This window comes from Mirounga angustirostris, unplaced genomic scaffold, assembly GCF_029215605.1.
Source record: "Mirounga angustirostris isolate CCGP_5_RB_7025 unplaced genomic scaffold, mMirAng1.0.hap1 SCAF_16, whole genome shotgun sequence".
Taxonomy (NCBI): Eukaryota; Metazoa; Chordata; class Mammalia; order Carnivora; family Phocidae; genus Mirounga; species Mirounga angustirostris.
In genome coordinates this window covers 13,329,640-13,341,671 of record NW_026991724.1, presented here as the reverse complement: position 1 = coordinate 13,341,671, position 12,032 = coordinate 13,329,640, and the positions used below count along the sequence as shown (strand labels likewise).

Below are 12,032 nucleotides of genomic sequence, written 5' to 3'. Positions count from 1 at the left end.
CCACCTTCTCTGTGTTTTAATAGAGGTAGCAGTGAGCTCTGGGGCCAGCTGAAGATCCTGGCTCTGCCGTCTGTCAGTTGTGTCTCCTTGACCACGTTCCCGTCTTTGCCAGGGTGGAACATGACACTGATGATGACGGTGATCCTAAGTAAATAAATAAAATCATGGGCCACAATTTTGCCAAAGCAAACAGGTGTTCAGGTCTGGGACTTTAGGTGGTATGTATGAAAATGCCATCATCTACATGAAATTACTTAGTAAAAACCTGATAACATGTCCATCCCATCCCTAAGAGATTGTGGAAGATGTACCGTAAAGGACTTGAAGGTCGAGGCCTTGCAATGATCTACTTAGTGTTCCTTCCAAAGACCTAACTAATCATTTTGTTTGTTTAAATACAGCAAAAGCTCTCATCTGGTCCTTTCTATACCCAGGTTTACCTTTTTGCCTAGTCTTGCATTTCTTTTCCTTTCTGGGTGTGTCTATTCTGATACTCCCCCCACCTCAGCCCCCTTTCCCAGCAGGTATCAATAGGAACTTCTGAATTAAAAAAAAAGAGGGGGGTGTCTTAAGCGGCTCTGCGTTTCCTGCCATTTTTCTCTGTGACCCAAGTCAAATACTGTAAGTCCTATCAGCCACAGTATTCAGGTAGTAAAGGATTAGCTTTATGAAAGTCATCAGGTCAACTGGCACCTCCATTCTAGCTAAAAATGAACACCCATCCCATGCTAAACCTCAAACTTTGGGTTAACAAGACTCTCTTTCATGTCATTATTTTTGGTGCAGTCTGTAGGAACTGCTTGAAGACGCTCAACAAAAGGATCGCTTTTAGAACTTGCAGAGAGCAGGCAGCGACAGCTCGCTGTGCCCTCTAGCACAGGTTAATCAGCTCTCGCTGAGGGGGCTCTTGCTCAGTGCTGTGGGCACTGTGCCATGCTGTTCGTTCGCATTACCTCCTGTATTTCCCACAACGCTCTGAGAAGAGTTCATTTTGCTTTCGTCAGTGCCTAGAATTACCTTCATTTTACCACTGAGCAAAATGGGACTCTAGGAGGGACAGCAACTTGCTCAAGCTTGTACCTGTTAAGGTCAGTATTTGAGCCTGGCTCTTGATTCAGATGCCAGTACTCCTCACCGTGGCACTGTATTGTCACCACTGTCCGTGCCAGTTCCGGGTCGAGCCGCTGTCTGAGCCTACTGATCCAAGACAGCTGTTCTCATAGGAATTAGAATTATTACCATAATTTAGGATGGTACAGACTGTAGCTAGTCCTTGAGGGACTCTGACTGGTCCAAAGCATCACAGCTAGTTAGGACCCCATGCTGGCGGCATTGGCCCTATTTGACTTGGAAACCTAAGGATCTTGCGCTGTGGGGGCGCCTTGGCAAAACAAGGCCAAATATGAAAAACAATGGACATGTTAGTCATTACCCAGGGAAGAGTGCTGTTTAAGGAGTCCTGCTTCCAGCCCTTTTTTTGATTAAAAAGTGGTGACTGGGGGCTAAGGGATAGGAATGACAGGAGAGGAGATTTGAAAATGATTAATACAGTCATTAGAGAAAAACTTTGTGACAGTGACAAATGGTGTTTAACTTGGGACTCTGCCTTCTCCATATGTAAACAAGCTCTCTATCCTTTTGAATTCTTTAATGGGCTCCTTCCTTTGAGCAGGTGTATTGTACCTACCCTCCACATGGTTAACCCAGAGGTGGACTTCGGGCACTGCTTCCTGAAGTACCCCTATGAGAAAACAGTCCAGCTTGTCAATCATGATGACCTCCCAGGATGCTATACGGTCCTGCCTCAGGTGAGTTATGTTATCCTTTTCCAGTGTTGATTTTTCTTCAGTTGGATTTTCTTGATGAGAAAGAGAAACCCTTCTAAAGAGCCATATTCCTCAACACATGACCTTCTGTTATTCTGATTTTTAACCCTGGGATAATCTGGGCATGGGGTCATAAAGCCGCAGCTGGATTGCCACCTGCATGATTGAGCGGCTACAGGTGTAAACAGTTATTAATTTCCCAGGGAAATTGCCTTTGATAAAGAAAGGAGAGGGTCAATTAAGCCAACATGCAGAAGTTGCACCTGCAATTAATTGCCTATGAATAAATCATTCATGGGAAATGAGGCAGAGCTAGGAGTTTTCATTTATGGCCATGGCTGTGACTTGACCAGCATCACTAAGATACGGTAATGCAGTATTTATAAATGGACTCGTTGAACTAGAAGGCTAGAGATACTACACAAAGAAGAAAAAAAGAAATTGTCTCCTAATGTTTTATGAAATGGATCTGTCCTCATGCCCCTACACCTAGCCAAGTGGGACACTAAGCAATTAAATACATGTGGATTAAAGATTCAAAAATATCTGTACAGATCAAAGTAATGGAAGGTTACTAATGGGATGCAATTTACCAAGAATGCATTTGGATTTAAAACTCTATTGCTCTGTAAGGACAGTACTCTAGTAAAAATTCATGCAAAAACCCAAATCAAATGGGGTTTTTATTTGACTATAGGTTTCAAAGTGAGTTCAAAGACCAGTATGGAGGCCATGGAACCAAGGCAGGTTAGGCTGTATCAGAGGAACAAAGGGGTCAGCTAAAGGAAGGAGATGGCCACTGGTCAAGGCAGTGCCAGATTTTATCTTCAGGTCTTGACATCATAATTTTTTAGTGGAAACAAAAAAAAAATCATGTGTGGAGTAACCAGAATGGCAATCAACATCATCTGGAAATCCAAGTTCTATGAGAAGCACAGTGTTTAATCAGGAACAGAAAAGACTTAGCTAGGATGAAATAGCCATCCTTTACTAGTTGAAGGGCCATTATGTAAAAGGGGAAATTAGAATTATTCTATGGACTTCTCTGAGACAAAACCAGAAGCCAAGGGTTGGGTTGATGGGAGACAACTTTTCTAACTTTTAGGTGATCGACAGTGGAACAGGCTAGCGTGGAATGGCACCTAATCATCTTGAGAACTCCTAGCAGAGCCTGCCCCTGGGGTGATGAGGGAGCTTTTTCTGCACAGCTAGGCTGGGAGAAGGGTGAGGTGCTTGCTTTGAGCACAGAATTTAAGGGGGGAGCCAAAAAACTCAGTCATCAAGATAAGCCATATTTTCATGTCACATTTTAAGAAATCCAAATCAATGCAAAATTAAAACAAAATATCAAAATATTAGATAAAGACAGAATCAGCATTGCTGATCTTCCCTTTGGCTTCGGGCACGAGTAAGGCTGGCAGAGAACTGCTGCATCGGCATGCTGAGTTAGATTAGGCCTTGTTAGGCCAGCCCAAGTGTAAAGACCGTGGGGGTCTCTGGACAGCTGAAATCTATCTGTATGCTCTGTCTTTCTCTCCAGGAGCTGAGGTTTCCCAGAAGTACCCAAACTTGTTTGTCCATGGGATTTTTAAAGTTGTATTTGTTGCTGTTTTTCATAAAAGCTAGTGGGGTGCCTGGGTGGCTCAGTTGGTTAAGTGGCTGACTTTTGATTTCAGCTCAGGTCGTGATCTCAGGGTCCTGGGATCGAGCCCATTGTCGGGCTCCACACTCAGCAGGGAGTCTGCTTGAGATTCTGTCCCTCTCCCTCTGCCCCTCCCCCTGCTTGCCTTCTCTCTCTCCCAAATAAAATAAATAAATCTTAAAAAAAAAAAACTTGTAATATGTTACAGAGCAGGGTTTTGAAGAACATACAGTGATAAACGCTGGTTAACATTCATTCATTCATTCATTCACCTACCTATTTTGCCGTTTAAAAAAAACACGTACGGAGCATATGTTTTGGGCCAGGAAATGGGCATGTATTGAGGAGAGGCCCAGGTCGTGCCCTAGGAAGTTGACAGTCCATGGAACAGATGGACACATACATAGTACACAGTGTGGACTAGGACTACAGGATGCCCCCTGGGGACAGAGGAAAAGCCCTGGGTCTAGAGCATGGGGGATACCTGCAGGTGTTCAGGATAGATTCAGCTCAGTCGAAGGGAGGGGGCATTCCAGGAAGGGTAACACAAGTACAGAGGGCTGGAGGTAGGAAGCAGTATCATGTGCTCAGGAAATACCAGGAGCCTCTGTTGACAAAGCACAAAGGGACGAGGTGGGGGGAGGGGGTGAAGCATGAAGACCTGGAGGGCCAGGCCAAGGAATTCGGCCCATGGACTAATTCACATTGCGGATAATTTCAGCATCTTGCTGGGTTGTGCACTTTGGATTGGGGCCTCATGCACACCCTTCTTCCCTTTAGCAGAATTGAGGTGCTCATCCCCATTTACTTGCCTGAATGGTGACACACTCTTAAAGAACCTCCATGGACTCAGAATGACACTTGTTTCAAAATAACTTAATATGCTATTTCATTCATACCCTGCCAGGGGCTTGCTTATCCATCTGGCTTTTCTCTCCCACCAGGTATATGGAGACACACCTGCCGTGTTACTCTCCAGTCCCATGCCCTGTGGAGTCATCCCTCCCCACAGCACCGTTCACATACCTCTGGCCCTGGAGACCCAGGTCACTGGGGAATATAGGTCCACAGTTTACATCTCGACCTTTGGGAGCCCGGACCCCCCTATGGTGAGAGCCAATTTTCACAATTACAGTTAAATTTTTTTTTAATTATTTTATGTTAGCATACAGTACCTCATTAGTTTTTGATGTAGTGTTCCATGATTCATTGTTTGCATATAACACCCAGTGCTCCATGCAATACTTGCCCTCCTTGATACCCACCACCCATCTCCCCCCCCCCTTCTGTAACTCTCAGTTTGATTCCCGAAGTCCAGAGTCTCTCATGGTTTGTCTCCCTCTCTGATTTCCGCCCCCTTCATTTTTCCCTTCCTTTTCCTAATGTCCTCCATGCTATTCCTTATGTTCCACAAATAAGTGAAACCATATGATAATTGTTTTTCTCTGCTTGACTTATTTCACTTAGTATAATCCCCTCCAGTTGCAAATGGTGGGTATTCATCCTTTCTGATGGCTAATAATCCATTGTATATATGGACCGCATCTTCTTTATCCATTCGTCTGTTGAAGGGCATCTCGGCTCCTTCCACACTTTGGCTGTTGTGGTGCATGTGGCCCTTCTTTTCATTACATCTGTATCTTTGGGGTAAATACCCAGTAGTTCAAATCAAAACCACATTGAGATACCACCTTACACCAGTTAGAATGGCAAAACTTGACAAGGCAAGAATTACAGTTAAAATTGCTGTACTTCTTGCGTACTCCGTATTTGCTATCTTCTGGTTTACATTTTCATTCTGCAATAGTAAAATACTGGTGCTGTTTGTTTGAAGTGATTCTGAATGTTTGCAGAGTAAACTAGGGTTTTGCTTTTATCTCTTCATGTATGGTGCCATAGATAAGGCACCTGACTTAAAAAGCAGCATCACAAAGGCAGGCCAACTCGAAAGGTGGCACTGGTGTGGGCACCTGCCATGAGAAGGTCACTTGCTGAGCAGACAGCACTTCATGAAAGAAGAAGGCCCCTCTTCCTCAGGCAGACACAATGCCTTGGTGAAGGCACAGGGCTGGGGAGAGCAGAACAAGGTGGATTTCAGTCCCTAACCTACACAGCTCTGTGCCGTGGACCGCCCTGTTGTTTCCTGTCAGTATGCGACTTGGGCTGACCAGGCAAGCCAATCATCCTTTTTGGGGAGGAATTCCAGGCTGGATTCATGGGTCTGACCAGCATGGCCATCTCTGTATCCCTCTGACCACAGAGTACAGAGAGAAGGAATGACAGTTCTCATAAGCACCCTTTAATGCCCCTGCTCTTTATAAAAGTGGTGGCCAGAAGCTTCTGTTTCAAACAGTCTCCAAGGCCAGCCATTTTTAGCTATTCTCCTGTTCTTTCTCTTGCGTCGAACGCAGGTATGTCGCATAAAAAGCATCGGAGAAGGCCCAGTTATCTATGTACATCCCACTCAAGTTGATTTTGGCAATATCTACGTCTTAAAGGACTCCCCGAGGATTCTCAACCTATCTAACCAGTCCTTCATCCCCGCATTATTTCAAGCACGCATGGTGAGTAGATGGCGGGACCATCATGGGATGAAAATACAGCTTTGCCTATACTTACAGGCAGTGGTCCTGTTTTTACAAAATGCCTTTGAAAATGATCACCAGAAGTAGAGATTTATATGGTTCGACTGTCATTCTCATCCCCAGTTCCTCTTTATTATAACTCTTTTGTTGGCTAAGAAACACAATATACATATAGTTTGGTAAACAAGCAAATATATTTAGTATAATTTCGGGAGATGCTTCAAAGATCTTATTACTGAACTATACCTAAGCCCGCCCACCTCCAGAAAACACCTTTTTTTTTTTAAGTTAGCAGAATGTTTTACTTATAAACATAGTGCAAAAGTTAAAGATTTTTTAAAATGACATTTTATAATAGTCTTTGATTCTAGAAAGCCAAACATTCCATAATTAGTAAATCACATATGAAAAATGAACAGCCTTCAATGACCGAAGAAAGAATATAAATTGCTCATCGCATCTCAAACTTCAGAGAGAAACTGCCTGACAAGGTTACCTTCTGAATGGCTATGAGCCCTGTGTTCTCTCCCTCAGAATGGACCCTGGTGACTGGCACCTGGGTGGCCTATCCTCAGGGTGCACAGTGATCTCTCAGGGACCAGGAGAGCAAAGTTCATGCCCAGCATGTTCCCAGCTCACATACAACGTGAAAATAACTGGCACCTTTTAAATGTCTCTGTAACTGAAAATGCCTTTTTATATTTAATTTGAACCCTTTTGGCCACAAATTTGTTAGTATACTTATTCTAGTTTTATCCTCTCTTCCTTTTAGCAATATTTTAACATAGTTTATAAGGATGTGTGAAATACAGCAAGATAGTATTTGCCAAAAGTCGAAATTAAAGAAAACAGCAAAACAAGGATTGATACAAAAATAGATATGTAATAGTTCTAGAATGAGTCTGTCTTATGTCTATGTATTTTATAATGATATTTATATCTGCTGGTCTTCTATAAGCTAATTTTTGACAGATAATACCAATTTTTACAGAATTTAGAAATTTCTTATCCAGCAATTGAAAATATTTTTGATTTTAGAAAAAGGTTTATGAATTTAAATATAAAATTTTACCAGCATAGCCCTTCTCCTATCCCCAAGTTATTGATATTGGAATGAACGCTAACATTTGGTTTTAGTATTTGTCAGATATTTCTGAAAAATCAATTATTAATTTTTTAAAAGTCACCCATTAGAAGGAACAGGATCATAGTTTTCTGCTGACTTGTGGCGGCTCCTCAGAGTCATTGGTCCCGATAAGCATTCATTTACTGTTGTTCCTTTTTATTATCATTTGTCATTAGTTCTTATAAAGGCAGCCATTTCCTGCACAGTCACTGCTCTTTGTAGCATGAGGTTTGGACACAACCGCACCCTTGTCGCAGCGCCTTGTGGATCTTGTGTGGAGAATAATGTCTAATAATATTTAAAGAAAAATCCTACAGAAAAGACGCCTCGGCTAGTCTTTATCCAATGAGTCCATTGATGGTTTGGTGGAAAGCAAGGGGTACTGCCTAGGAAGGGTTGCTTGTGGTCCAGCTTTGTGTGTGCTGAGCTCCCAGTGGAGGAGGCAGAGAGGCATCCGAGTGGTTGAGGTGGCCCAGGAGGGTCCGAGTGGATTACAGAGGAGGAGATGGGCGGAAACCACCAGAACGCTTGGGTACCGGGGTAGCACCCGCCACCTGGTTCATTCTCAGGTAGCTCCAGATTTCACTTCTTGATGCATGTAAAAAAACAAAAAATCACACCAAGAATCTATTGATTTTTACTAATACAGTTTACATATTGAATGACCCAGCTGGTTGTTAAAATGGGATTTTTTCTTTTCCACAAAGGTTGCATGATTCCATCTTTTGATTCTTTAGAATCCTCTTAAATGAGCAAGCTCAGTTTCAAGCAGCCAAGCATGTGATACAAGCGATCTGTTGTAGACTGTTTTTCCCACATACCCTCTCTTGGAAAACTGGTGTTGGTTGAGCCGATTGTCCTTCCAGCATAAAAGTAGTTTCAACTGTAATTCTCATGGCTGAAAAGTTAACTCCTTTCATATTTCAGCTGGATTTTTTATGGATATCCTAATAAATAAACACTAACATGTTAATATTATAGGAATTGAATGACACTAACTGGGAAATTAACTACAGTGGGAAGAAATAGAAATACCATTTACTAAATTTCGAAACTGATGTACAGTGCTGAACCTGCAAATTCATTCTCACAGAAATTACCAGGCATTAGGGAAAAGTTTCAGTTACTAGTTTTTTTCCCTAAGTAAGCTGAGAGCTCAGTACCCAGGTTAGCGGTGGTCAAATATTTATTGCATTTCATTTCTCACTCAGAGATAAGCAGGGCAAGGGCACACTCTTCACTCCTTCTATGATTACTAAGGATTCAGGTCTTCTGGAACTTCTCTCTTCCTGCTGGATGCCCTGATAGGCAGGCTCATCCTCTCTCCTCTTTTGGCTGTTGGAAAATGTCAGCCCTCCCCCCGACGCGGCTCCCACTGTCAGCCGCTTGCCACGTTCAGCCTTGTGCATGGCCTGCACATCACAGCAACCATTGTGATTAGATTCTCCCTTGCTTGGCAATAGACATGTGTTTGCCATCAGCTGCAGGGGCAGGAGATAGGAAGCTGGAAGCCCACCTTCACCATGCTGTTGGGAAAATAAATTACACTTGGAGTGTTTTTTAATTTCTCAGAAATAAATCTGTATTTAAAAAAATGATTAAAAACCCTGAAACTTCTTAGTATAATATGGAGTGAAGAAACAGTGAAGATTATATTTTTTTTCTGTTTCAGTAAAGCTTAACTTGTTCTGAGTGTTAAGAAAAAAAAAATTGATTAGTAAAAGCAGAGGGTTGTGTGACCTGGAACAGTAAGTTCTCCTTTGCTTTGGAATGCCTGAAATACCAGCCTCCCCTAAAGGTTCTCTGTGGCTGATTTATTTGGATTTAAGATGAAGGACTCAAAACAGTAGAGTAAGTCACCTCTGCTTTGGAGGGTTAAAAATATCAAAATGTGAGAGCAGAGCAGAGAAAGGCCGTTTTGGCAAGAGTGTGTAGGCTCTGCTTTACCCACAGAGCTCCTGCCTTCTCTCTGGGTGATGGCAGAAATGAGGCAAGAGTATGGTAGTCCTCTGGACCCTAGGACCATCTTAAGATATCACACCCCATGATGTGTGTGTGAAGAGAAGATAGAATGAGCTGTTTCTCAGTTTTCAGTGGGTACATTAGCTCTGCTATAGGAATGAGCCACTGCCATCTATGGAAGGAAACAAGTAAGAAAAAAGGTATATGGAAAAAGGAAAAGAAATGGGCATGAATCCGAGACCAAATGCAGTTGTTATACCTCTTTATATATATATTTTTTTGTTTCTTAGAGATTTTGCAAAATAGTAGCTTTGTTTACTAAGGCATACATTTACAATATAGTACTTAGGTTTTAGCTCCTAGCTCAACTCTTCTGTTGAATATGATTTATGCCATAGCTTTCTGTGTCCTCAAACATACCCACTCCCTTAAGGTTTGCAGTGACCCCATTGAGCAGATCAGATAACTGAAGTTCTCTTGGTTGAGAGAATTGCCCAGTTATACGTGGAAGAGTGGCATCCCCTCTGCTATAACTCAGATTTTCTGAATTTTAGTCCAGTCCTTTTTTGTCTTACCACAGAAATGTTTGATTCTAGAGGTCAAGAACTGTGTGTATCTAACATATTTTTTAATACAGGAAAATTTAAGAGATATGCTTAACACTGGAAGCTAACACATGTTAACCTTTCCCCACACTTACCTCAGATCCTTTACTTTGAAGAAATCATGTAGTAATGTTAAAGTTGGAACCCCATCTATTCTCGTCAGTCTCATTTTATTCTTTTTTCAGAGGCAACCTTATCATGAATTTGATGTGTATACAAGCCATGCTTTTTATATTACAAGTATATATGTGTTTATAAATACTCTACAGTGACATATTGTTGCTTTTTAAATGTATATAAATTATATCACTACATGTAACATCTTGTGACTCATTTTTTTAGACTCAAGATTATATTTTCAATATCTATTCATGTTAATACTATAAATCTATTTAATTCATTTTAACTGCTGTGAATATTCCATTTACGAATGGTTTGTTGATCTCTTTGCCCACTAGTTGACAGTTGGGTTATTATAACAATACTTTAGTTAACAGATACAGGTCTCCTTGTGTGCATATGAAAGATACATATACTTTTGGGTATGTATAGAAAGGGTATATGTCTAGCAGTGGAATTGTTGGGTCTTAGGACAAGTGCATTGTCAACTTCATTAGATATTGCCAAATTACTCTGTAAGGTGATTATATCAATGTGCCCTTCCAAGATGGTTTGAGACATCTATTTCTTCAGCAGGCTAAAATTTATTATTGTCAAGTTCTTGCTAGTCTGAAAATAGAATACAATTTAATTTGTATTTCCCTTATTACTGTTGAGAATTTTTTCATTTGGGTCTCCTCTTCTGTCAATTATCCATTATCAATGACCTATATGTAGATGTTCTTTATACATCATGGGCACTGACCCTTCGTTTATAATGGGGTTTTGGATTTTCTAAAGACATTTTAAATTTAATGTCAACTTTATGAATCTTTCCTTCCTTGTGTCTGTTTTTTATTTATGGTTTAAGAAATATATCCCTGCTCTCCTGTTTAAATAGCTTTAGACTCATTTTTCATGTCTTTAATCCAACTAAATTTATTTCTGTATAAATGTGGATAAAGTCTATTTTCTTTTTCATAAAGAAAGCCATGGGGTGCCTGGGTGGCTCAGTCAGTTAAGCATCTGACTTTGGCTGGCTCAGGTCATGATCCCAGAGTCTTGGGATCGAGTTCCTCTTCGGGCTTCCTGCTCAGTGGGGAGTCTGTTTCTTCCTCTCCCTCTACCCCTCCCCCCTGCTTGTGCTCTCTCTCTCTCTAGTTCTCTCTCTCTCAAATAAATTTTTAAAAAATTAAAAAAAAAATTCAGTTGTCCTATCACCAGTTACTTAATAGCCCTTCCATTTTCCATTGATTTATAAAGCCTTCACTGTTATATTCCAGATCTAATATGTACCTGGGTATGTTTCTGAGCTTTTTGTTGTATTCCATTTATGGTAACCCAGTGTCAGTATCCCCACTGTCTTAAATGGTGCAAGAGTACGGTAGTCCTCTGAACCCTAGGTCTTAATGATAACAATAATAGCTAACACTCATTATGTACCAGGCTCTTTGTGTGTATTTATGTAATGCTCTACAACTTGAATAAATGGGTATGAGGCACAGGGATGATGAATAAGTAGTCCAAATTTACATGACTAGAAAATGAACACTAATAGCTGTACTGCTATCATTAGTCTGAACATCTATTAGGGTTTCTTTCATGTCCTTTTAATAAAGGCTTACACATCTTTTGTCATCTCTTCTAAGTTTCTTCTTGTGAATGGTACCTTATTTTTATTGCATTTTCTAATTAAATATTAACCGTGTCAAAACAGGGTGGTTTGACCACCTGAGAGATTACATTGTCTCCCCCCCCACCCTTTCTTTTTTTACTCTTTAAATATTTTAAATTTTATTTATTTTATTTTTTATTTTTTGCTTTTCCTTTTCTTTTTTGGTTTCTGACCTCTTCAGATTTATCTGGTGTGTATTTGGCTTGGGTCATGGTTGATATTTTTGAGTCTGCTCACTTGCTCATCCATTCTTCTCTGGGCAAAATGACTAGAAGGAGAAATTCACAACAAAAGAAGGAACCAGAGGTAATGTTCTCTGCCACAGATCTAATTGATATGGATATAGGTAAGATGTCAGAGATGGAATTAAGGATAACAATTATAAAGTTAATAGCTGGGCTTGAAAAAGGCATAAAAGACACTAGAAAATCTCTTAGTGCAGAAATGAGATATCAGACCGAACTTAAAAAATGCTATAATGAGATGCAGTCTAAATTGAATGCTCTAACAGC

The 12,032-nt window shown here is 40.8% G+C and overlaps 1 protein-coding gene across 1 annotated transcript in view; it reads left to right on the top strand.

The window, feature by feature from the left end:
• Nucleotides 1–12,032, top strand: part of HYDIN (HYDIN axonemal central pair apparatus protein) — a 358,851-nt gene that overhangs the window by 156,688 nt on the left and 190,131 nt on the right. Inside the window, exons 16-18 of the mRNA XM_045890776.3 lie at nt 1,673–1,808; nt 4,413–4,577; nt 5,880–6,032. Of these exons, the coding sequence (XP_045746732.1) occupies nt 1,673–1,808; nt 4,413–4,577; nt 5,880–6,032 (454 nt within the window). The remainder of the gene's footprint in view (nt 1–1,672; nt 1,809–4,412; nt 4,578–5,879; nt 6,033–12,032) is intronic.